The sequence below is a fragment of the Phalacrocorax carbo genome, chromosome 17, assembly GCF_963921805.1.
Source record: "Phalacrocorax carbo chromosome 17, bPhaCar2.1, whole genome shotgun sequence".
In the NCBI taxonomy this organism is placed as follows: Eukaryota; Metazoa; Chordata; class Aves; order Suliformes; family Phalacrocoracidae; genus Phalacrocorax; species Phalacrocorax carbo.
The window spans coordinates 4,793,122-4,820,786 of record NC_087529.1 but is presented as its reverse complement, the minus strand read 5'-3'; the positions used below and the strand labels follow the sequence as shown (position 1 = coordinate 4,820,786).

The following is a 27,665-nucleotide window of genomic DNA, read 5'->3' as shown; positions in this document are numbered from 1 at the left end:
CACAGACTGTCCTCACATGCCGGGGGCCGCGCTGCAGCGAGCAGCGAGGCGACGCGAGCTGACAGCGAGGGGAGCCAACTCGCCCCGAGGCGGCGCGCAGCTCTTCCGTCTCTACGGAGCCAGGCTGGGCGCGCGGCAGAGCCGGACTCACCCGAACAAAGGTAACGTTGGCGAAAGAGCTCGGAGGAAGCAACAAACGCAGAGCCGCTGCAAGGCGGCTTCAGCGCCCCAGAAGCTGCGTTCGGATCAGCTCTGCTTCTAGCCTTGCTCCAGCTCCCTGCGGAAAAGCAGGTACAGCCAAATGCGCGCTGTCACACGTTCCGAGAAGGGGGAGCGAGAGGGCGGGTGTGCTGAAAGCAAAGTTTTAACCAAATTCAATGCAGATACTTCAAAATGCGGGAACACTATATTTATTAGGTCAATATTTCATTTTAGCAATACAGTTACAGAATATCACAATGCTGGTTACAAACATAGTATGGTTTGATGGTTACAAATTATGCCGGGCGCTGCGGTCTGTGAGAAGTAGGATACGAAACGTCAGTCTTGACACGACAAGCAGGGTGGTCTTCAGAGTCTAGTAATGATCAAGATACTCTTATATAAATGAACGTGGCACTACAGGTAGAGAGTCTGGTGTAGAGGTGGGTTTTGTGTAAGTAGTTCAATTTATACAGTTATACAGTTCAAGCAACATCTTTTTTTAAAATGCTATTAAATTAAAATCCCCTGTAGTTCAATAAAGTATAAAAATAGTACTGAACCTGGTAATATTCAATAAAACGTAGAGTTCATTCACATCATTAAGTAGTAAAGAAATTGTAAAGTTGTAGTTACTATGGCAACATCGCTTCCCATAAGGGAAAATACATAAAAGAAAAGTTACATGTATGGTACCTGCGACAATTATTTAGCGATCCAACACTGAACTTGTGCACCACAAACCAAGTTTCTAAATATCTCTATATATTTATATAGTATATATCTTTTTAATCTTAAAATTTACTTTTGAAAAAAAAAAAATGTGCACTTCAACAAACCCACTAAGGCCACTCATGCTATAGATACCTAGGATTGCAATGAAGTATTGTTAAACAAGACCCTAGCGCACGCACCTTTGTATCACCCAAGGGAAACCTGTTTCACTGCCTAAAACGTTCCTGAGATGTAGGGACAAAAGCGGTACCGGTGCTGCCGATTTCTCGTACGTATTTGCGTTTATTTCTGGGTAAAGGAAATTTCTTCCCCGCTTCTCACCGAAATCCTCGCGAGGCCAAGAAACACAACGTGCAACAGGCCAGTCGTGTCCACCGGGGGAAGGCCCACAGCGAAGCGTCGGATTTGCTACCAATGTTTGGCCAGTAATTTTCTTATTATAAAATGTAAGGAAAAAAGGGAAACACCGACCTTTCAATAAAATAAGGTTTCTGCACAGGCAGAGGGAAGGATCGCCGTTGAAAGAGCGGTAACGGCAGCATCTCCCCCACGCTGTTTGCCGCTCGCCCGCAAAGTCAAATCCGATCCATGTAAATCAAGTGAAGTTTTTGTCAATAGCTTCAATCATGCTTTAGGCACGCTGCGTTTTCCTTTTTGTACTCTACCAACACGTAGGACTAGAAAAAGGAATCAAGTTAAATGTGCATTTTTTTTTTGTACCATGAGAAGCAGCACAACGGCACCTTTAGCAAATTCTAGACTGCAGCACATTTAAAGAAAAAACTTCATTTTTAAAGTTACAGAAGAACAACGTTGTCCTAATAAGTTAGAATTCAACAACAAAACCCCTTCAAAATTATTTAACAAAAACTGTGTGCAAAAAGAAAAAGAAAGTCTTAAACGACAGGTATCGGTACAGAGTAAAGAGTGCACGTGAAGACTAGGACAGCGAGGCAGACACTTACTGGTTGTAATTTATATCACGCTGTAAAAAAAGTGACCAGACAACTGTTTGGGGCCAAACAGTCACTGGCTGATTACTTCAAGTAGCCGAGGGATGTGCTTATTTTCATTTTTCTTTCTGCACCTTTCCCCTTCTCCCTTTGTCAGCTCTTAAACATTTGCGTACTTTCCCCCTTCCACAACAAGTCATTCAGTCCTAAGAAGAGCGGAGGGATCCCGACATCGCCTTCCTCCCTCCCTGTACGAACTGCAGCGTTCGCATGAAACAGGACATACAAGTTACTGTTTCAAATAACATTACGCTGAAAATAAAATATGAAGGGTTTAATTTAAACAATAGCTGAAATAATTTTCCTCAGGGTGACACCTGTCCTCACCACTTGCACCCAATTACTCTGGTGCGATTAAATGACTTACCTTCAAGAAAAACTCTGATGACGCATTTCACTGGATTTCCACTCACAGGCCTCCCCCACTACCGCCAGCACCAAACAGCACCTGCTCGGTTAGCGGTGGGTGCCTTGTGCATCTATAAAATGCCAATTATTAATTAACTTTATCTAGTGTTTCATAGTTGGCTGCTTGAGTCACAGGGGGCGTGAGCTCTCCCGCCGCGCCAGGCGAACGCATGGCCCCGGCCCCAGTACTTACAGTCGGAGGCGTACGGAAAACCTGCGCCGGGGTACGACAGGAGGGAAATCCCTGGAGTCCCCGGTCCTGCCTCTAAGGGGAGAGAGGGGGGCGCAGGGTTCCTGCTGGCAAGTTGCGCACTGGAAAACCGCACAGCGCGGAGCGCGCAGGGCACCGCGCCCTCTGCTCCTTCAGCTCTGCCTGGGGCAGAAGTCACAAAATAGTGAAGTAATACTACAAGATCTACTCCAACCACATTGGCGTGGAGGGACAGGCCATCTCCCTTCCTCGAAGGCACCCGACTGGACTCCTGCTTTCTCAACAGCATCGAACAACAAACTGTAACAGCAGAGACAGTAACAGCGACTCACGACTAACACCACAACACTTCAGAGACTCTCCAGATGCCACCACAGACGTCATCTGAGAACTCCATTTAGGAGATATAGAACCAAAAACTAGGTCAGTTTTGTGTTATTACAGGGAGAATAATGTTACATCTGCAGCATTAGGTGAAGGTTCCAAGCTACAGCATGCGGAGCAGACAACAGAGCATTCTGTAGGCAGTTCTGCAAACCTCCTGTGCTTTAACAGCGCTAGCAATCAGCCACAGCCACCCTTCTCTGGGATTTACCTGCCTCGGCACCACTGGGGGTGAGAAGATGCTACAGTGAGAAGTTCAACCCAAGAGTCAAGTCAGGATTTAGATTTAATTCAGTCACATGAAAAGCAGGCTAGTAGTCCTACAAGGATCACTGCGACGACTCTTGGCCAAGGCACGTTTCTTGGCCGAAGTCCATTATCAAAGAGTTCTGGGTGACTTTTGGGACCTTAATTCCTTCCAGACAAGCCAATGCACTGAAGTATAGATAACATGCTGGTCAAGTACTTTAAGAAAGAAAAGTACATCCACCCAGCAAGATCTGAGAATAAAGCTACCCGTTAAACAAGATGAACTACTGCGTTCGGCTATCGGATAGAAGCGTTAACACTCCCTGACCTGCCCCACGCTGGAAGCTCTCCTGGTTGCCCTAACTTGACAGCAAACCATGGAACACGCACACAAACTACAGCTGAACTAACAGCCGCGGTTCACGTAGACCACTTCCACTGGTATCAATCAAATAACACAGCTCACCCCAAACACAAAACCGTGAGATCTTTGAGATTCCTTAGTCAAAAGCTGGAAATGGAGACCCAAGACTGGAAACCCTGAGCAAATAAATGGTCTCCAGCTAACACAGGTGTAAATTCATATCCCCACTTTGAAGCTTTTAAACACTTCTGCAGTACAGAAATTACACAGCTTCTTTAGGACAATTCTAAGCACACCTTCCCTGCTTATGTCTGACACTAGTATTATATATTTCATTTAATTTTAAATAGTTTTAATAGAAGTTGTGAATGATGAAGTTCTTAAGAAAAGAATTCGTAAGTGCCCTGCTGTATGGGCATTCAGGGATAAAAATGTTTTGCCTTGTAGATAGCTGAATTTGTTTGTAGTACCTAAAGCAGTCATAAACAAAAATTGCTATAAATAAATTAGATTTTAAATCCCTGCATAATTTTAAGTTGGATTTTTACCGAACAGCCGTTGAGGATATATTGCGGTCTAAGTCTTAACACCACAGGGGATTTTTTATGCAGATAATACTTTTCACATCAATGAAGATATTCCAAGTACGCAGTCGTTAAATCTGCCTCCACAAATTGCATAACTGCATGTTAAATTTCCCCCCAAAAATATACTTGAAGGCACCAGTATGTGAAATATTGGCCTGTAAAATTTCAGTTCTTAAAAGAGCCATTAAGCTCAAAGTCGTGTCTGAAATTGCTAGTTCTTCTCTGCGCTCTTTCTGGAAGACCAACAAGCAGCTTTCCCTGTCCCAAACTCCATAAACAAATTAAAAACCAGACCCCAAACGAAACACCCAGTCCAAGTCCCGTAGGAACCGTGCTTGCCGAGCCTCAGCTCGCACTGACCTTCCACGGCCAAGTTACAAACCCCTGAAAATTGGGGCGGGGGGAGGGAGAAAGCGCAAACCTGACAGAACCCTAACCACAGGAGCTCCCTCTGTGCCGCTGCAAGAACAACTGAGGTAACAGCAGTGAGTTGTTTCTAGTTTGCTATGGTACACAGACTGTCAATGAGTATCACCTCAACATTAAAAAAACAAAAGATCAAAGCAAAGCCCACAAAACCAAAACCCAAACAAAAATAAAAAACCACACAACCAAGCAGCCCCCCTCAACAGAAGAAAAATTAAGACAAGCTAGTGAGATAGGCATTATTAAAGGATCTTTACAGCTGACTTCTGCTTTTTAAATTAATATAAAGGAATCAGTTTCTGGTTGTACTGTTGTTTAATGTAGAAATGAAGCATCACAAAAAAAAAAAAAAGACCTGTTGTGCTTTTTGGCATTTTCCACTGACCCCTGCAAACTATACAAGAAGTTGTGTTCTCCAGAAACATAAAATTGAACTGGATTGTAATACAAAACTATTAACTGGTATAAACAAGTCACTGCCTCAATTATTAGAGTAAGCCCATTCAAAAAGGAAAATAAAAAGATGGCTGCAGCAAATAGTTAAGCATTTCTAGTTTTTGCTTGTGGCATCGACATTAATATTTGTATAAGCTCACTAGGTAAAGACATGCCATCGCAACCGCTAAAGAACGTTCACTTCCTAGATTTGTATCTATTACATGAATATAATTTTGCACTGATCATACATCTAAATGAAATAATTCTACTGTAAAAGTGAATGCAGGGGCAGAAATATTAAATTAAAGCCACTGGTCCAAAAACTGCTTCTAGCAGGCTGGTCCACTTTTGTTTTTCCTGGTCCTGTTCAGAAGATTAGCACTCTTGGTTGGTACCAAAGAAAACTAAGATTGCTGGTCTACTGGATCTTCTATCGCTCACAGGTGAACACTGGTCCAGTTCTGGATATTGAAAACGTACGGCGGCCACTTGCTTCACAACCTATCGTGGTTCACAACGAGGATCTTGCTCTCCAAAGTGGTTCTTTGCCACTTCTCTTCACAAGGCAGCAGCCAAGGCTAAGGCATTCTCCCTTTTCTGGATATTTACGACCAACTCTGCTACAATGCATACAGCAAAAAGACCTTTCTTGTATAACTTCTTACAGTACGGCATTTATTCTTTCTATATATCGGAAGAAAGCCCTCGATGAAACCTTCCATTCATAATAAGAATGCAACTCTTTTGAACTCAAACAGTTTTATTTCATGTTTTCTTGCAGACTTTTCTGCAAAGTAGCTTCTTTTGAAAGACGAGAAAGAAGGGGTTTTTGGGAATACCGAGTTAAAAATGTGAGCCCAACTAAACATGCCATACACATGCTGATAAGAATTTAACACACATTCATCCGTATGGGCACTCTTCAGTAGACTGGACCAGTGTTTCAATGCAAATTCCAGCCCCCGGAGAACTACATGGTTTAGATTTCACAGTATGACTTTTCCCCCTGTAACCCGGGGGAAAAAACCTTAACTGGTTAATTGACCGAGTTCTTAGCTACTCTGTCCATCAACGTTCCGAGACATCAGAAAAGACTGGACCACTTCTTCAGTGGATTGAGGGCTGGTGCTTACGTCCTCCAGAGCATCCGTAACGGAGAACTGCCGATCCCGCAACCGGTTCCAATTGGCCAAAATATTGTGGTATTCAAAAACCTTCTCGTAATTGCCAATGGAATTGTACAGTTTAATGAGACCTCTGTAATCATATTCAAGTCCACTGTATCCTTCACCAAAAAGCTTCTTTCCTAAAGAAATCCAAAAGAAAACGGAATTAAAAAGGTAATCCGCCCATACGCTGCATTTCATTTCTCATACCGTTTTTACCAGCAACGCGAACCTTTTTGTTACAGCAAATCACCACGTTTTTGCTACGGTAAATCAAGATCACAAGCAACTCACAAGCTTCCTGGATGTTGGTTTGAATTCTACCTTTTCCTTTAAGGGTACTGTAACTTGTCCTCGGGGCGCCGATTGTTAACTGTACTATAGCTTTACAGCCATAAAAATCTAGGGGTCATATAAAGACGACAGTCGTTTTGCGTCCCACCTTCGCTCCAAATTCATTTTAAAATGGGGAAGTTGTTTTTCAGTTTTTCTACTTTGGAGTCATAAATTTTTCTGTAACACATTGTACACGATAACGGTGTGAAGAGCGAGCCTCAAAACTAAGCTCCAGCATGACCCAAAGATGCACTTGATTTGAAATTATAAGTTCACTGCAAACGATACTGGGCAAGAAAAATATTTCATATGGGCGTAGTTCGGCTGACAGGCACCACAGTTTTCCATTTCTTTTGAAGCTTTAACTGCAAAAGTGACCTAGAGGCTGACACCCAAGCTCTTTTTTTCCTTTTGAAGTCTGTTTCCAGATGCTTTCCAGAGGGAATCTTGACAAAGCCCTGATAATAATGCAATTCCAGAATTCAGTCCCCGGGAGAACACTCAAGAAAAAGCATTACATTTAGACTGAACGCACATACACAATAAACTCCTCACATGTCATTAAGTTCTTTACTAAAAACTTTGACATGCTTTTCAATAATGTTCCCTGTAGCATTAAAACTGCTAGAAAGTCCACATCGTGAGAATCACCTACCAATTGCTATGGATCTCAAATAAAGCTTTTCAGCATTTTCGTATTGATTCATATCATAGTTATAGAGAGAAGCTAGATGACCCACTGACAGGGCAACTTCATAATCTTCTTGGCCCAGAAGCTGCTCCTTAATCTGAATTGCCTTGATGTGCATTTCTTCTGCTTCCTGTGGGGATCAAGTTCACAGAGGTCAGTCAGACACCACCCACCATGCCACAAAAAGGGGGGAAAAAAAGCAAGGTTTAAAGAAATGTAACTATGTAGCGACTAAATAGTCTGTACTATTTCATAGAAAAGCAAGAAGTAAGAAAGCCAAAACCAAGTCAAGTTCTCCAAATTCTTAGTTAAGTGGATCAGCAAATAATATCACTCTTTCAGGTGTCAAAATTGCCATCACCCTGTCTCTGAAGGCATTGTGCACCTTGATTATTTTTGCACAAAGCTTTGGAGAGATGAATTATAAAGTACAAGTTTCCCAACCATAAAACTACCAACTGAACTTACGAATTGTGGACGCTGGAATTCATCATTTGTGTGATAGATGCCTTGCAGACTTCAAGTCAAGACCTTTATGTCGATATGATCTTACCTTAAACTTTCTCATGGACTGATACAGTCTTCCAAGGTTGCCATAGTGTTTTGCTGTTTGTACGTTAAACTCCCCAAAGGCTTTTTTAGCTAACTGGAGGGAGGACAGATGTAAGTCATGAGCTTCCTGAAGTAACCTCTGCTCAGTTTCCTTGTTGTGACAGTCTATTGCAATCTCCTCCAGGATAAGTGCTGAGCATAGGAGAGAACAACCCAACGTTACAGTGTTCCAAACACAAAGAGGTGTTAACTGTAGGTAGCAGAACGCCAGGTGCCCAAGGCATGTCGGGAGACATCTGGTCAGGCTTTGTGTGTATTACTAACTGTTTTCAAACAGGTACGACCAGACATCAAGCTCCTAACATATATTTTGTATTCTGTATTTTTACCTTCTCCCCCTCCGTCCCTCCAAAAAAAGTCTGCTGGCAAAGTTTTAAATAAGGGTTTTTTTGTATTTTTCAGGTGTGTTGACAGAGATCACCAAGGACTACAGAGAATGTTCAGGAGTGACCTCCATTTGAACAAAACCTCAAGTTACACGGCCTGTGTTAGGGAACAGGATAAACATATCTGGATGACTGACTTCAAACTCTCCCAGCAATACAGTTAAGGGTACTACCTTTAACTCGCTTTGAAGATGCCAAGAGAAGATGGTCTTCTGGGAGAATGTGAGTTATAATGCCAATAGCACGTTCAGCATGGAATCTGAGAGAGTTTAAATAAAAAAAAAAATAATAATCAAGAGATAGATACATATATAAGTTAGCAGATGAATGACAGAATATTACAAACATGAACACAATAATCAGACACATTTAAATTCTAACTGGAAATCTGTATCGTTTAAGAACATCTTTCTCCATTTACAGTACTGAAGTTGCTGCCCATACCTCACACAGTTGTACTCACAGTGCATTGTCGAATTTTCCAGAGCTGTACTGGTGAACATATGAAGAATAAGCCAAGTCTTCATGAGCTGTGGCTACATGAATGTTTTTACCTCCAAATACTGACTGCCGGATATCAAGAGCCGTCTGAAAAAGAGTTACAAGAATAACATCTCATCGGTTAACACAGAAAAATACCCTAATGAATATCTCTCACTGTTAAAAAGGGAAGAATTAAATCTACTGGCTCTGAATTTCTGTAGGCCTATACCTACATACGTAAGGCAGTAAATATGTGGGCTTTGTTTTGTTTTAAAGAACAAACATTGCAGTAATTAAATCAGCTATTACCTGTCTCTACGAATTAACTGTATGTGACTTTCAACAGAAACATTTGAGAGATTATGACTGTCAAGAGAAATGGAAGACAGGCATTTAGCCCTGCTGCATACCTGGTAGATTGCAACAGATTGGCATATATTGTCTACATTGAGCAAGTAAAATCCATAGTCTAGTAGCGTATCGGAATATTTGGGGTGTTTGGCTCCAAAATGCTCCCTGTGGAAACATACTTATATTACAAAACAAGTCAAGTTAAGCATAACTTTAGAAGGTTTGGTTTTTTTTGGAATGCTACTTACCGGGCAAGGTATACTGCATGTTTTATCAGCTGTTCGGCCTTCTTAAATTCACGTTTTACAACACAAGCCTAAACAGGTTGAAATGAAGCATATGAAAAGGCGTATGCTCAGGACTCGTCTCCAGATACTGGTCCAATTGCTAGCTACTATTTTATCTCAAAATATCGTGGTTACTAAATGACTTTTCAGTTATGTAAGAAAAAGTTCACAGATAACATTAATAAACTTGAACTTTATTCTGCCGTAAATGCCTAAAGGGCTAGTACAGTACCTAGCCTAGACCAAAGAGGGGAAACAAACCACCTTTTTACGGAATGCTCTCAGGTTAACTTTGTCACGATGTTCATTTCAACAGCTGCTTCAGGAAGAAGGGAAAAACCAAAACCCCACAGGACTGAGCTGAGGTGGACCAATTAAACACAAACCACAAGCTGTAAGGCTCACGAGACTGACCTGGTTACCCAAGTGTTCTGGAGGTACTGCCTGTCCTCACCTGTTCTTGGTGGGCATTTAGTTACAAAGGGAATAGGGAAGATTCAAAATTCACCTTTGAAGCTTGTCGTAAAACATCCACTACTACTTTTACAGGCAGGCCAACCGTGATCTCCTTCATGGCTTCTATGCACCATTTATAAGCCTGTTGAACAAAGTTACCAACATAATGAAGCTGGAACTTCGCTACGTTACAACATCAAGAAAAATATTACTTGGCTTGGAAAAATAAACCAGTCATTTACATTACAAATTTTTTAAGGTTCTGTTTAATTGCTTATGTGTAGTGAAACTTGTTCAGCTCAGTCTTCAGACAGACTTAAAAAGCCCTCTTAAGGTTAATACTGAATGAGTAAGTATTTTACGCTAGCTTAAGTTATGTATTATTACAATGATTATATGCTATTTTACAGACAAAAAAGGTATTTTATAATCTTTATGTAATCCTCACAATTCCTATTGTATAGGACAGCTTCCTGGTATGTGCAACTGAGGAGCTAAATAAAACCCACGATTTATACAGCAGTTACACTTAAGTCACAGGTTTTTATAAAGTAGGTGCAAAGAATTGTTACCCATGTTCTGTTATTCATTTTAACCTATTAAAATAAGCTTTTTATATTTCATTTACAGATTGGTAGTACATGCGGGTTATTGATCACACATTTCTTAATGCTGGTCTAAGCACTGCTAAGAGCTCGTAGACTAACTTAGAACAACACAGAAAAGTCGATAAATTAAGTATTCCTCTGGTGCTGTCACACAGGTACCAAGAGATATCAGGAACTCTAGCTAGAAAGGTAACGAGAATAATGAGCCAGTCATGGAACGACCTAGCAGATTTTGCAACTAGTTTTGTGAAGAAAAACCAAACCACAACCCCACTCACCTCATCGTAGTGGCTCTTGGCAAAGAGCAGTGCACACAGCTCCCCGTAGAGCGCCGCTTTGTTTGCCTGCTGCCCGTGCTTCGCAAGTTTGTCCATGTAAGACTGAGCGAGTTTGAATGTTTCTTCTCCCAAGTGATATTTACAGTTACCGTTTCGAACGTGCAGCAACCTTAGGAAGAGGTAAAGAGATCTTCTAAAGGATGTCTGAATAAATCATTCCAAGATACGGCAGCACCATGGACCTACGATTTGGTGTTATACTTACAACAGAACCGCGCTGTCATCCCAACGACACTGCACTGTGAATTCAGTAATACAGAAGAATATTTACAGAGCGTTGTTTCAGTACACCACGCTTTGTCTCTTGCGCGGCAAGAATTTTTACTGTTGGAGATGTCAAATGATTTTACATATTGATGCAGTTTTACATATCCAATGCATGAACCACTTTGGTGTGGTGGCTTTATTTTTCATAAAATCCGTTCTTCTCAACGCTGATAAAATTCCATTTCCAAAACCCTGTAATATACAGTATTAAATCCCTTCTAGCTCCTTTCCAAAGTATGGTAAGCCGAACCAGACACTGAGTAATCACAGCCATAGTTTTCATGCACCTCTGCACTTTTTCCTCAAGCAGCACAGTGCTTCACAAGTGGGTGTTCTCTGTTCTGGGGGTTTGGAGAAGGGGGCTGGCTTCATAGGAGATACCGTCACATCTGTTCAGCGCGATACCCAGCACTGACCTGGCACGGCCAGAGCAGACTACTTTGTGGACGCAGTTCACAACAACTCTGAAGCACCTCCCCCTGCCTTGCCCCACCTTTAACCTGCTGCCTTTCCCACTACAGGATTAACAGAAGCTTCATGAAAGGACAGCCAAATGCAGAGGATAAACACAGCACTACTGAAAGATACTCTTGTTTCTCTGTAGAAGTAACAAATTCAGCTTCTGGCATCTATTTAAAACAAAAGTAAAAGGGGGTTTTAAGTGTAAACTGATGCTTATCTACTTTAAAGAGATATATTAGAAACGTGTGTGTTATATTCCAAGCCTAAAGGGCAGAATTGTATTCCTACCCACTGCAGGCTAAGAAGAGACAGCTGTTCCTGCCCTGCTCCAAATGCCTGTCATTGAGCGCACGTGAAATTTTGGTAAATTAACCTCCATTGTCCCTCCTGGAGAGCTCTTATTGGGCAACGAGTAACAGGGATTGAAAAACATCAGGCAAGCCTTGGTAAATCAGGAGGACAACACAGCACAGTAAGAGAAATACACAAAGTGAATCGAAGCAGAACCTAACACTGTATTGCAGGGAGGCTAAAACTCTGGAAATGTGAGCTAATGTATAAGTACAGCACTTTATACCTTTTATTATACATTATGGTAGATCTTCCAATAAACTGTCAAGGGGGGAGGCGGGAACAGGGAGGGTTTTGATCAAATGCCTCTCTTCTCTAAACCTGAGTAGAGATTTATATGTTACTGTAGCCATGCCTCCTGTAATAGCAAAGTCAAATGTCTAAGTCTGTCCTATAAATTCAGCCTGCGTCTAACATAGCCTCCTCCTATACCCTCCCATTGAAATGTATCATCAAACTCAGACACTAACATGAAAGTAAATAAAGTTCACATTTTCACAAGAAGGGAGTGGCAGGCAAGCACACAGCAGATGTGTATTAGCCACACAAAGATGATTATCAAAAGAAAATAAAACTTAAAAAAACAAACCCTGAAAGGAGATACATAAACACAAGTTTTCCAAAGTGAAACACAGCAACACGGCTCAAGACCAGGAAGAAAAAAAGTCAATGGCCACATTTTCCCTTAAATGAGGTCTGAGAACTAAACGTGACGTAGAAGCACGTTGTGTTCTTGGTCACAGGCAACAGCAAACTACCTAACGTTGAAGCAACAAGAGATGGGAATTTTAAAGAAACTAGAGAGAAGAGCTAAGCACTTACAGTTTCCTTGAAGAGGGAAACAATTTTGCCTACACCATTCAATCGGGAGCTGCTACACAGCATCAAAAATACGAAGCCCAAACCCCATGTAATGGTATAAGCCAGTAGGGACAGTACTGCAATTCAGGTAAGTGCCTGCGAAAGACAATATCCAGTACCTGGACGCTGCAGTGATAGTGTCTAAAACCCAAGAAATCAACCAGAAAAACAAGCTAAACTTAACCCAATCCTCTAGGATAAGCAGAGTTTATGTGATCCAGTTTTGAGTGGCAAAATATCCTTTATAAATCCAAAGGAATTTTAGAAGATAAAGCCAAGAGGAAGAATAAATGCCTGAGGACATTTATGCTAATAGCTATGACTCTTCTTTGATGTCTGCAATAACAGCTTTTGGGGAATAACTCCCCCCCCGCCGCCCAAATAAAATCATTCTCTACTAGCATACAAACCTAGCAAACGCAATATTACACAGCAGCTTAGGAAGTCTAAAAGCATCAGGAAAAAAAAACCCAAGAGTCAGCAAAATGTGAAACAATGAAGTGGGAGAACCACGTATTTGTGCCTTATTGGTTAACGTATAATAATGAGAGAAAGCAAACCCAAAAGGAGCACACCACATGCAGAGAAGCAGTACACATGCTTGTAGACATCTCAAATCTTCAAATCTCCTCAAGTTGCTCCATATAATTTACTACCACTAGTACAAAGAAACATCAAGTTATGTCTAAACAACACAAAACTTTACATTCTTTAAATTGTATCTTAATACTGCAATGTATTAACTAAACTCCTAGAGATCCGACTTTCCAGCTTTTAGATTAAGAAGAGCTACTTCTTTCCAAGAGTGTCATATTTTCAAAAGCTGGATTTAAATTTTCTTCTCTTAGAACTCCACCTCACTCCAGTGCAAGCACAGGGGTAAGAACAAGGTATTCTACAGTAGGGTGGAATGGTAACTGGTAAAACCATAAATTTCTATGGTAAATAAGGTAGATGGTAACAACAAAAAGTTTATCTTACTGCCTCAAGACACTGAAGCCAAGTATAATTACTGCTCTCTCCCACAAAAAGGTTTTCGGATTTTACATACTTAGCACTTCTGAAAGTGTTTTCACTTCTTTCTGTCTGATATATTTCCAGCTGAACGATGCAGTTATTTGATTGTCTGGGAAATGCCCGAACAGAAGGCAGCGTCTCCACATCCACACTGCTGCCCAAATGTTACACGCAGGCCACCAGCTTTCAGCACCAGAACAATGGCTGTCTCTACCCAAACAGAATTAACATCTCCAGTTTGGAAGAGTCCATCCCAACATCGGATGGTTTTGCCTAGCACAAAATGAAAGTCATCTTTCCACAGCCACGTGGGCTGTACGCTGTTTGTTGTCCAGAGAGTTACCCTTCTTCCTTTCTTTACCTTATTTTCTTTTTTTCTATAGGGAGCGAGTTTATTCTTAAGGTAACTTCTCCAGCGTGCCAAACAGCCAGATACAACTAGGAAACTTTTTTTAGATTAATTAGAAGGCAAAGAACCAAGTACTAGCAGTATTACTGTGTCTCCCATTCCCCAGTTCTAAGAAGGTCTTTCATGTGCCCAGTCTTCTCCTGGAGTCATCTTATTTCTGGAGTGAAAGGCAGCGGTAGCAGGCAGGGCAGAACAGGGCAGAGCAGCAGCCGTTGCCAGGGCCCTCTGGTTGGCACACATAATAAGCAGCTACTGGCAAAGCCTATTTACTCTTCATATTTGTCCAACCATACATAAGACGCAGGGGGTTTTTTTGAGCGGTTTTCCAAAACAAGTTTTGCCTTATATTCAGATAAACACAGTACATACTTTGTTGTTCATTACAGCAGCTAAAAAAAAAAATCCTATTTAAAATATTCTCACTAGCACACAGGTATTCAACCACATACCTGTAGCACACAGAAGAGGTCAGTCACGGTGTTACCAGTGAAAACAACCTGGCTGCTTGCTGCAGCCTGGCTCAGTGCAGCACACATCTAGATATGCAGGCCTAAGAGCAGAGCAGCTGGGAACTACAAGCAATAATGTCTGAGGCCTCTGCGAATGGAACTGCATCTCAATAGACCCCACTACAGGCCTTGAGAAACAAGGTAAGAAACAGCAAAACCCAAATGCAAAACCCAAAAGCAAAAATTCTTTTCCAAACGTCTGAGATGTGCCTGAAGGTGCCCACCACAATTAGACACCTAGATATTTACCAGATCACACAGCCGCGTAGCTCAGCGTGGAGCACGAGAACTCACTGGATCTGGAATCAGGAAAGGTACGTTTCCCTTTTATTTCTGCTCAACCGTATTTACATCATTTGTGTTTGGATTTAGCAAATTCTTCTTGCAGTAAATACAGCTTCAAACACCAACACATAACACTGCTTCACGTGCAAAAGACCTTGAAAAAACCCAGGGTGCTGGACCACTCCCGCTGTCCAGCACCTCTTACCTACGACACGTTACGCAGAAAGGCAAAACGGTGGGGATTTTTTAACAATGAACTGTGCTGCCAGTTCACAAGTTGAAACCCCAGGGCTTCGCGTAAAACAAGCACCTTCTGATCTTTAGCTCTAGCCAGGGAAGTATTTTGGCGTAGCAGAATACTAAAGGGAGCATCAGAAGCCTGATGGCTTCAAGGCAGCCGGTAACATATTAATGTGCATTTTACAGCAAGACATATAGGAATTAAAGGTGAGCTCACCTTACACAACATTCTACGGCGCGAAACCAATGAAGGATTTCGTCATGAAGGGTGCATAACTGAAGGCAGGAAAGAAATACCTTCTCAGCATCACTGTACCAGCCTGCATCTGATAAGAACCCCCCTGGGGAGGGGGGGGAAATAATCAAGAACAAACAGAAATTTGAACAGCAAAAGAAAAAAAGGGTTTGCTCAAGTCTTGTAAGAAGACTACCTATTTCATAGAGCAGCATACTACATATGGGAATGCTGTCAAGGTTAAACCCTCTAGTCCTGAACTGAAAAAGGATTAAATAAGAGTAGAAGAATTCTCCTTCAGCTGAGGATGACTTTTTGGTACTACATAGTTTTTCTACAGTTTTCTGTCAAGAAAAACCTACCAATAAGACTTGCATAATTTTAGTAATGTTAAGCAGCACATCTGCAAAAAATTTTAAATCCAAAACATTTCAAATAGCAAAGATAATCTTATACCCTTAGATATTAAAAGTCAATATATTTTTCTTATGATAGCAAGTAATTTTCTGAAAGTTACATTCCAAAAACCACATATTCTTGAAAAAGAAATCAGACATCAACATGAAAAAGAATTAGCATTAGCTAAACTGAAAGCATCATACTTCAAAGAGCCTATCATCACCAGTTACCTAGAACAAAACCAATCTGGATTGCTTTTTCTTTTACAGCAGAATCCGATTCTGCTATGTAGGAGCACCGTCTACTGAAAGAATAGGCCAGTACAGAAGCAACTTTTACTCCATGGTCCATCAAAGCCTGAAAGCAGTGATGAAGCAGATGTCTGAAACAAAAAAAAAAAAAAAAAAGAATTTGAACACACATGAAGTTTTTAAAACACTGCAGTCAGTTGGCTCTTGAGTGCCATGAATTCAAATGAGTAATGATTCAGAGAAATAACTCCAACCCTCTTCTCAAACCCAAACCAGATGAATACAAGCATAATTGTCAGTCTCAAGGCTAATGGATTACAGTTGTTGGGTTATCCAACAAATGAAGTGAGTTTACACAAAGTTCTTTACAAGGACACCCTCCAATGTAAGCAAAACACAAGTTACCCACAGAATATTAAAACTAGAAAACAACATTTTCAGCTAAAACTTAGAGGAAGAAGAAGCCTCAAATCCACCCTTACCCCACATCTCCCACAGAAATTGCAGATAAATGAGCAGTGACGAACCCACTGACATCACACGTGTGCAGTCAGGGGGAGGGAGGTATGTCTAAAGACCCAAAGCTTATTCTGCTTACAAAGGATCTGGTTTTAAAAAAATCAAGTTCTGAGCTTAACAGCACAAATTCGAGTATTTAATGACAGGAACTGTCATTTAACTGGGGCAGTCCCATCGGCTTGATAACCCTTCACTTGATTTGCTACAACAGCAAGAAACAGATACTTTGCCATTGCTCGGGGACGGGCTGGGTGTTGATCAGTCAGTGGTGAGCAACTAGGGGTTTTTGCATCACTTTTTTCTTGTTTGTGCTTTTCCCCTCCTGTCTCTGTGGCTTTCTTTTTCTTTTTAACTATTAAATTGTCTTCATGTCAACCCATGAGTTTTCACACTTCTACCCTTCCAATTCTCTCCCCCATCCCACTAGGTGGGGAAGCGAGCGAGTGGCTGTGTTTAGCTGCCTACCGGGGTTAAACCGCAACAGCTGACTGACTGCATGGCAATAACAAAGAAAGCGCTTTGGAGATCAAGTACCACAGACAACTTCATGAATTTACACAGAAGATTGTTTTAATTTTTTGAGACACGGAGAGACTTTGGAACTTAAAAGTTCATCTGTAAGTCTAAAGAAATACTCTTATGGTTAACAGACAGGCTAGTAAGACCAAGAAAATTAGAGACATCTTCCAAATTCAAAACCTAGATGAAGAGGTGACAGCTGAAATGAGAATTATCAATATATTGAGACACTTACCTTTTGTCTAAAGCTCGTAGCACCTTTGCGAAAACTTCTAGTTCACAAAATTCACTACCCAGCTGGCATAAGCGGCCCTGTTGGTAAAGCTGACAGAAAAATAGAAATATATTAAAAAATTTAAGTCCAGGACTTCTGGGAAATTTAGCTTAATAGTAAAGATGACTTATGATGAAATCTAGACTTCAAGGTGCTGAAATACAGCCAACTAAAAAGTGATATTTCCACTACCTCCACACAAGAGCACAACTTCAGCGTTTCAAAACTGAGCACACAAGCTATGAGAGCTCCATAGGCTGTTTCAAGTTTTTGTATCCACAAATTTATTTGGGTGTCTATCTCCACCTGCGTCATCAAAACACCGCAACACCTGAGCTATAAAGCCAAGACAAAACCAAAAACCCCCTAAAGCCAGTAAAATACACAATTAATAGCTTCTTTGACACCAAACACTTTGAAAACATTTTTTTTAAATGACACAATCTAACATGCAGCCATGCAAATAGATTTTACATTGTATATAAATAAATAGATATAAATAAACCCCAAACCCACAAGTTCTGCAATTGGTGACTCAGAAATACCCAGAGCTAAAGACAGGCAGAAGCCCTGACCCCATTAATACCTGAGCTTACACAAGTAATTCCTGCATGGGTAAACAGGAAAACTCAAGTGAATCTGTTCAAGCATTTATTAAAAGCAATGGCTAGTTTTATGCCCAAACAGATTTGCGTCTGCAGATAAGCAAACACACCAGTTGGCTTGTTCAAAAAAATCAAACCATGGAGACAGCTCTTCATGCAGTGCATAGTTAAGTTGCAGAACTTTCTGCCACATTATGTTATAAACACTAAGGATTTACAGAGGTACAAAAGTGACTGTACAAATATATGGCAGGAAAATCCATGGCAGGTTATTAATTCCTGATATCTTGAAGCCCCTGAACCACAAACGGCTGAAAGCAGGGTACGTAACCTAAGGAAGCACCTCTACACGCTTGCCATAGTCATGTGTGCCATCACCAGCCTCTGCTAGAGGCAGAGTATGGGATCGCACCGGACTGTTGCAGCACAACCGTGTGTTATCTTGGGTCTTCTAGAAAGGTAACACACAGCCTTTTCTAATTTAACAACAACAAAAATCTTTTTGTGAGGCAGTAACTCCAAGGGGAAAAAGGGAGAAGCCAGTAGCTTATGTCACTCAGGCACTTCTCTCTAGAAGCTGCATCTTTCACCACGGGCCATTCAGGCTCCATTTCTGCTCTTCTGTGGTACCCGAGCTACGTGATGCAGGGGTGGGAAAACTACGGTTTACCCACAGAGACAAACCAGACGACACCCTTGAGTTTCGCGCCACTGTGAGCACGCAGGTAAGGCACTGCTACATGGCACTCATACCAGTTGTTCAGAACACTCTAATTTCTAGTCCATATGTTAAGACATTCAAACCGACGCTGTCCAAGACGGGCATGTTCATACGCACAGCATGGTCCTCTGTGCTGTCTGAGCAGGTTTTACAGCTTTGAAGAACTTTGACATGAGGAGTGCAGCTACCCTTATTATGTAAGCAAAAGCAAGGCCAAGAGAACACATTATTTAGAGATGCTCAATTATAAACACAGATTTAATGAAAATTTTAATATTTCTTAAAATACTGTTATTGATAGGTATCTTGTGTCTGGTTCACCTTTTTCTCCACGAACCCCAGAAGCAGATGAATTAGTATTCAAAGCAAAGCATGTGAGAGCATCTCCTCCAGCCAGAAATTTAGTTTTAGTCAACTCTTCTTATAAAAGCACAGGACACTGATTCTACAGCACAGCATGTTTGTTACTTTAACAACAGAACCTACAAAAAAAACTTCAAAAATACTTTGACCTAATAATGTCAATTGCCAGAAATGAATGTTTTCCTTTCAGTCATTTATTTTTTTAAAAAAAGGAACTCCTTCAAAAGCGATGCAAGTTTGCATGCTAACGGTGCCGCATCCCTGTACTTCAAAGAGATCAGAGTTTCTTCTGAAGCTATATTCTCTCTGGCAGTGAAAGAACACCCAGTCTGGTGTATTTAAAAACCACAGTCGTGGTTAAGTGTTCTCATTTTGCTCAACACAGCTGTCTAATGGTAACTGTTCTAACACCTAAAACGTATTTTCCGCAATCAAGAAAGAGGATTAAATCTTGCCTAGTATTGCAGGCCCAAAACTGAAAGTAGACATCAATAATTGATAAGATAATTTCTGCACAAAGCTAAGACATATACCCAAACTATTTTACCAGCACTTAAAACAATCACAAGTACTATCACATGTTCAACATTCAGGCCTTCAACCCAGTACATTATCATTTCCTTATCACCTTGCAGTGCTAACTAAAAATCCCAGAGGTTACTCTGATGCTAGTTTACCAAATACTAACTGTAGCAAGACTTTTAAAGATTAATATATTTATGAAGTTACAAAAACACATGCTGTAATATGCCTGCTGTTATATGTGATTGAATAAATGCCCTGGTTGGGGAGAAGGATGGGGGGAGGTCCCAAACTACACCCTTATTTTTGATGTATCAATTATTTCAGGCACATGTAAAATCTGGCTTACAGCCCAAAGGTCCAAGTCTCCTATCTGCACATCTCTCATCCCAATTCAGAGGTAAACATTTGCACCATTCTGCCATGCAGAAACAACCTATTTTTCACCGGTATAACCAGAAATACAGTATCCTTGATTTACCACACTATCCTTGTTTACCACACTATTCACCCCTTCCCTCGACACGCTGGCAAACACTTTTAAGGAACTAACTCAGCATGAAGGCTCCTGAAACCGTTGTAGCTGTTACAGTAATATTTTCAAACAAAAACTGACATGGAAATAGTGAGTATGCATCAAACTGAAGCAATTCCTGGAGATTCAGTAAGGCTTGTTTGCCCATTGAGAAGCAGTTGCAAGCCCTGAAGAAATGGTTCTCTTGTTAAAGCTCCAGAGAGACAGAATTCCTGACCACAGCCTTGCTACATAACACGAAAAACAAAACAAAATTGTGATTCAAGAAAAACATGCCCCAACAAGAATGGCAGAGGTCTGGACTTCTGAAGAACTATTCTTTTCTTAAGAAACAAACGCCTTTTAGACACAAACTTAACCAATTTAGAGCTTAACAGAGAGGTTTATTTTTCTTTAACTATAAAATACTGAATAAAAGCCTGCAGTATGCTCTTACTAACACAAATTCTGGCACTGAGGACAGGAATCAAGGCATAAGTTTAATATATAGGCATATTACTACACACATGCACAAGCAAACTGTTTTGCATAGCTGTGAGACAATCACCAGGAGGCTCCTTCAGGATCTAAGGCTTAATATTTAACTCATAACACATCCACCTAAACATCCAAGAGTTGCATAGGTTTAATTGGGTACACCACTATATGAACACCATTGACTTGTAACTTATCTATTATTATATCATCATGCACATGTAATTCTATTAAAGTTCTTGTTAGATTTCTGCCTCTGAATAGATTAAGCTGAGCTCTAACTGCTTCCTAGCAGCCCCTGAAAATAAAGGCAAAGATGTGTTAAACTGCTAGCAAAAGCAAAGCTTAACACAAGAGAAAAAAGCTATATGGTATCTGTATCACCAACACTCTGCCCTGTTTCACTATGTACAAGCTCAAGAGAAAAGATTTTTCTAAACCCAATGAAAAAACAATAAAAAGGTAAAAAAAAATATCCCTTTTTAGAGCAGCTGGAGATTAATCCTAACCAGTTGTACAAGGACCCTCTAGAAGCGGAAGTGTCGCATACGCAATCTGAAAAATATGCTCTTATTGCTCCAGTTCAGAAGATGACTGAAAAATAAATATGGATATTTCAGTAAGAATTAAAGACACAAGGAATTCTAAGGAGCTCCCCAGCATGTTTAGTAATGTCTAATATCGTAATGTGGAATATCATGCCAAATTTGGCAAGGACTGTATACTTAATCAGCAAACACCGGTATTCGTGGAGAAAAGGCTGGCTGTAACCACAGTCTTCCTTCCCTACTTAACAAGGAAGGAAAAAGTTCCTTGAGAGTCGTCAGTGCACTGCATCAACCTGTTGACAAATGACTCATCATACACGGGGCGGGCAGGAACAGCCTTAGAAAATAATCGGTTAGAAATGTAGGTGCATTCGATCACTTTAAATCAACTTCAAAACCAGCTACAAAGCCTCTGGACAAGCACCTGTTCTACTCGGTATTGTTTAGGGCATAAAAATAAAGCAAACTTAACAGCTCTTCTCTGAAAATGTACTACCAGTTAGGAGGCTGATCTTCACGAATCTCAGTCAAATAAATAATCAAGAAAAACCCCAGCCTTACTGAATAAGCCTAACTTCAGAGACAGCTTTTGGAACCTACTGCTTTCACACACAGTGCACTTCTCCACATCTTCCCAATCACTCCTCTTTCTGTACCTTATCAGCAAGGTCTTTTGTATCACATCAACAGAGTCCCGCACAAGGGATGCAAAGTCTGAGCCTTACAGTCACACACACGTATGATTCTCCGCAGCAGTAAGTGGGGAAACCCACTTTGCTTTGAAGTTAAATGAGTACAAAGGAAATGAAGTGGAAATAAGAGTTACTGTTTAAGCAGGAGCTGAACACCTCTGTTCATAATGTGACCTTGTTATCTGAATTCTGATGAGTTCTAGCATCTCAGACTCAACAAGGATACTGACTAAAAATAGGGCAGCTAGAGCATATCAGGATTAGCAAACATGCCCCACAGAGGTTTGAAAACAAAAAAGAAAAAACAGAGTAGTGTGAGTTAGAAGAATGGTAAGCAAAGGCAAGCAGTTTTGAGCCAGTAAAGACATAACAAGAAAAGACAATCAGTTCTAGTCTAAATTTAGACTACAGAAATAAGGCACGTGTTTAAATAAAGAGTAAAAATTGGAAAAACACTGTGAAAGTTTTTAATTTAAATCGCCCCCTTTTAAATTAACAAGGGGGCAATGCAAGGATATGATTTAATTGAGGCAGCGTTCAGTGACGTCCTACTGCACACACTGCGCCAGAAGCCTGACCAGATGATCAGAACGGTGATGTGTGTGCACAAATACAGAAGTCATGGTTGATTCCCACATATACATTTAATTTCTGACTCCCAAACAGACAGCAGCATGCATGTAATTAAGTCTGTGTGAACTCACACTGATCAGTCACAACAGAAGTCCTACAAACTATGACCCGTTCACTCCGGGATTTTTTTTGTCCCTGATACATTGCTTGCTTATGACCTTGTTTGTACTCTTCTGGTCAGAAAAACTCAACACTACAGCAGCAGAGCTACACTTCATTTCACAGGCAGTTTTATCCTCTTCACTCTTGTCAAATACCCAGGAGACTGAAGCCCTGGGACAAGCTAGTTTTATTTTGATCCTACAGAAATTATGCTTATAATCATTCTTCATCAGTAAAAACAATCTCTACTGCAACGCAAAGAATGGACGTTCTATTGCTTGTTGTGAACAGTCAGCAGATTCCTGTATATTAATTTTGTTTGGCTCAAAGAATACCTAGATGCGATACAAGAGCTTTTATTAGCCGTGCTTTTTCTTTTTTGGATTAACAGAACACAGTGAGAAGACATGATACTGCAGCTACACTCAGTATTATCGAAGTTGGAGCTATCAGGATCTAAACTCAAAATCTGGTATTTTGGTTCACATCAGGGTAGGAGCACTTCAGAAGTTTTATCTACCACTTCAGAGAGGAAGCATGATTATAACCTTCTGGATTTTGCCTAAAATTTTTAATGCTGAACAAGTTAGCATAGTGCAATTACTAAAGGTTACAGCTCCGCACTTAACTAGAACAAACTAATGTCATCTCCAATTGTTCCTGTGGTTAATGATCTCATCAGAAAACATTCAAAGAACATTGGACCCAAGTGGTTTTCAAGAAAAATCAATGTAAAAAAAGAAAAACACATAATGAAGATATTCCAAAAGGAAAATAAACATTGGATGGCACTCCTTGCTAGCCAATACAAGTCCATAATCAGCCTGCCATTGTGTAACTGCAACAAATACCTATGATAGAGAACACTAGAACTAATGAAGCAGTATCTCTTCAAAAGCACCATGAGAACCAAAGAAATGGGCTAATTACCCAGAATATAAAGCTGAGGCATGGGGGAAAAGAACCGAATTCTATATGAGACACCAACTGAAGAGTCATCAAACTAGATAGTTCAGTGTCTGATTTCTGTCAGCAGAAACTGGACGAACTGCCTCCCTCAAAACTCTATCACAAACTACAAAATATAATAATTCGTTTTTCCTCATTTTGTGGTTGTTTGTTTTTTAGGTTTTACAGTTTATTCCAGTTGCCACCTACTTTTAATACAGAATTTCAGCATTTGCAAATGGCCTGTCTACCTGCCAGGCCTCTAAAAACTAGACACCCCCCCCCTCCCCCTCCCCTGAAAAAAGAGAAAACAAAAACCAAGAAAGAGAACCTGACTAGTTTTACTAGGAAACACCACAACCAAGATATACATAAACCTGGCAAAGACACAAAGAAAACAAAATATGTTTGCACATTATTTCCCCCCAACACAGGTGTTACTTCTAACAATACTAGTTATGAAGCTCTTCAAAAATACAGCTGTGATTAATACGACATTTAACATTTTTTTAACACAAATGTAGATTTGAAGGTTTGCAGGATATCCTTACAAGCATTCTGCTCCGACTCTATTTTCTAATGGTTGCAAGTCAAACGCTGCTGAAAAAAATCCAGTAACGCCCTGCCGGACCAGTACAGGTTTGTTGTTTTACTACAATCATGATTATTTGATATTGCTTTTTTCAAGCTTTAGCCATTGTTTAAGAATGCTACAGATGGATAAATACCCTTAGTATTAGGAACCTGCCTGCTTCTGTCTCCTCACAGCAGAACCTACTGCTTATCAAGCCCACATCAAAGGACATTCTGCAACTATCCCAGGTTTGATTCCTCATTAATTGCAAAAATTTATAAGGCATGTCTCAAAAGTTAACAATTCTGGAATGTGTAGGATTAAAAGTGATGGGATTTGTTAAGGAATGGGAAATAAAGGCACTATATTATGATAATAGAACCAAACACTAGATTAGAGGGTACCCTGGGGAAAAAACAAAGACCAAGATGTTGTGCTAGCATTTTCCTCCCTTTTAAATAACAGCACATTGACTATCCCCGCTGTTATCACAGGACTTCATCCTACTGATGGCTTCTTAATCAATGTGAATAGCTTGGCAACCTGTGCAAGACTGGCAAACGTTAAGTTTGAGCGTTCATACCAATGGATATGATAGAAAACAGTTTTGTATGGCCGCAGCCAATTAACATCCCTGCATCAAAATAAAATCTGATATTACCTTTTATTTTTTGCAAAATCAGTGGCAGTTTATCCAATATCACAACCCATGATTAATACCTGGATAACAAACAATTACTTACAAGTTATATGTGAAAGACTGGAAACATTTTTATTCCTTTTAATCATCACAGAAAGTAAGTGATTGTCTATCTTTTTCAGGGTCTCAATGAAGTCTATTCCTGCAAATCCTCAATTACACATAACTTTTCCTCAGCTGTATTTGAAGAATAAGTACTATTCCATACAATACTAACAACTACCTGACACCCCCCCTCAACACAGCAGCAACAACCACCACCACATAACGAGAATAAAGATTTAGAAGTTTTCTAGATTGTCTTAAAAAATGTTGGTGACTTTGGAAATTCTACTTCTGCTTTAAAGAACTTGACAGTCAGCATGCACCGAACATCGCTCACCAACCTGAAATGATATTTAATATACCCATGATTTTGAAAATGACTGTATCCAGGACAAAAACAGTAAAATGAGCACCACATACAACAGGAGAGGACTGTCCACAGGTGTGTCCTCATGCTAACCCAATTCAGCTCTGTCGTTTGTATTGCTGCAGCCATCCAATACAGAAACCAAGAACCAGTTGCTAAGTGCTGTATAGGTGCATAGAAAAATGCAAACGCTGTTCCAAAATACTTGTAATCTGGGCTAGGCTTCCAGGCACTCACTGCAGGCAGACATCTCTGCATACAGAACACCATTTAGCAAGGGCTGCAGATTTGCGTTCAAGCATCCCATCCAAGGTTTAGTTACATTTATGTATAAGCTAATTTGAATGTGACTCTCAAAGAGGATAGGTCCTCCTACACAGAAAAGATATAAAAAAAACCCCTAAGTAGCAAAGACACGGAAGACGAACCTACCATTGGCAGCAACAGGAGAACACTCACTGCACTGTGTAGCCTAGTTTTATTTATTCTGTATGTGGACATCTCATAGGTGTGAGTTTGTAAGAGGAATATAGGAGTACCTTACACATTTCAGATTATCAAAGACTGTCTTGTTGTAAAACACAGAAATAATAGGAAAAGCAACGTAAATCACTGTCATTAACAAAAGTTATACCAACTAGTCATTAGTACAACAGAAACACTATTCTGAGGACAGGTTCTTAGCATGTTTATTATCTTCTGCCCAACAAGACAACACACCAACTTACACAGGCAGAACAAACAGAAAGTCTCCTTAGAAGTCAGATACACTGCAGGTTCTTTTTTCATCATGGAACAGCTCCATATGAATCTGATTCAATGCAACCACTGAAGAGTGCTAACAAAAGGATAAGAAATCAAAGATCTATCAAGCTCACCCACAGATGAGTTTTTAAACAACCTGGGAATAATACATACTCAGATATATCTATCATTAAAAGGAGGCTTTGTTTTTTATGCTTTTAAAAGCCACAGAGTACCATCCTTTCACCTGCATGGACAAAAGGACAGGAGATGCCAAGAAAGTTCATCTGACAATGGTCATACCTATTAACAGTTGAAAACAAACCCCAAAATATTCTTCCACACTGTTCGCTCCACATCCTTAGTCTTTATCTGACGATTGCCATATGTCAACCGCATCATTATCTGCGAGCATGCTCATATGTGGTAGAAAGGGGTTTCCATATTTCTCAACACATAAGGCAGACAAGTAATAGGTACTACACAGAAAATGTACGTGCCTGTTTGAACACCGTAGAAACAGTTTCCCTATCTCTAGTGAAGATGAATCTTCCATATAAATGTTGGTACTCTCTATATATGTTATGGGCCACTACTGCTGGTTCTGAGATTCATCTAAAGAATTACTTCATTTAGCACATCCTAGACTTTTATAAATTTACTGGCAGAGGAAAGAAGGGTTATCTCCCATCTTCAGGTATTTTGTTTGGTTTTTTACACATTGTTTCTCCCTGATGAATGCTCATTTCCCGCCGTTCCTGTACATGGATGAAATGCCTTTTTAGTGGACAACAGAAATTAATGGACCATCTCAGTGTACCTTTTACTCTAACTCTGGTTATTTTAGAGGCAGCTGGATCAGAAACAGCCCTTTCATGAAAGGAGCATTTGAGGTTAATAAACTATATCATTAAATGAGTCTCAGTTCTTTTCATCTGGTTTCTACCAGATCATTAAAGATACAAAAGCATGGCAAATTCTGCTTCTTCTAACACTGACATCACCTTCTCCAATACGTTAAAAAAAAAAAAAAAGGGGGAGGAGGGGAAAGGAAAAAACACATATTCCAACCCAGACGGCTTGCTCTCATCCTGCCCCTACCCGTTCTCCAGCTCCAAAGGCGAGGTGGCATCTTCCCCCGGCCGGGCCCTCACCCCAGGGCCCCAAGGACAGGCCCCTTCTCCCCGTCCTCCCCCACGGGGCTCCTGCCGCCTCCCTCCCCGCAGCCCCCGGGCGTTCCACGCAGGCCAGGCGCCCACGAGTAGCGCGGGGGGCGGGGGGAAAGCCGCGGTCCCCCGGCCCTGCTCGAGCCTCCCCCCGGTGCCTCCTCGCCTTCAGCCGCAGCCCAGACGGCCCCACACAGGCCCTGGCTACCCCCAGCCCGTCCTTCGGGCCCTACTCGGCGCCGGGGCGAGGCCCTGCGCCCCCCTCCCCTCCGAGCGCCCCGCGGAGAGGCCTGGGCGGGCCGGCAGCGGACCTTCCCTCCCTCCTCCTCCCCGCCCGGCCCGCTTCTCCTTCCATCTCCCCCAGGCCCGGCCGGGCCCGGCCTCGCTCGGGCCCCCACCGCCTCCCCCCGCACCTTGTAATACACGTCGAACTGGATGTTCTCGGGCAGCGAGCGGATGTCCCGGCGCCGGGCCCGCCCGTAACTATCCACCACGGCCGAGATCGCCGTGTTATAGAGCGTCTCGGGCACCCACTCCAGCTCCACCGCCGCCATCTTGGGTGTGCGGAGCCGCCTTCCTCCCACCCACTTTCCCCCCC

The 27,665-nt window shown here is 41.2% G+C and overlaps 1 protein-coding gene across 1 annotated transcript; it reads right to left on the bottom strand.

Annotated features, from left to right (window-relative positions):
* Positions 1-394: 394 nt before the first annotated feature.
* On the bottom strand, positions 395-27,665 carry APPBP2 (amyloid beta precursor protein binding protein 2). Its single transcript, XM_064467956.1, has 13 exons — positions 27,481-27,665; positions 17,290-17,378; positions 15,996-16,147; positions 15,349-15,472; positions 10,671-10,839; positions 9,837-9,926; positions 9,290-9,357; positions 9,101-9,206; positions 8,671-8,795; positions 8,381-8,466; positions 7,763-7,953; positions 7,174-7,339; positions 395-6,322 (listed from the first exon to the last, which is right to left on the bottom strand). The coding sequence occupies exons 1-13, from the start codon at positions 27,619-27,621 to the stop codon at positions 6,069-6,071; spliced, it is 1,761 nt and encodes a 586-aa protein (XP_064324026.1). The 5' UTR covers positions 27,622-27,665; the 3' UTR covers positions 395-6,068.

Coding starts and splice junctions, on each gene's coding strand:
- APPBP2 (XM_064467956.1), bottom strand. CDS start 27,621: ATGGCGGCGGTGGAGCTGGAGTGGGTGCCCGAGACGCTCTATAACACG. Junction 8,796..9,100: donor AATCTGTTGCAATCTACCAG/GTATGCAGCAGG, acceptor ACTCTTTTTCAG/ACGGCTCTTGATATCCGGCA. Junction 7,954..8,380: donor ATCTTCAAAGCGAGTTAAAG/GTAGTACCCTTA, acceptor TCCTATGCTCAG/CACTTATCCTGGAGGAGATT.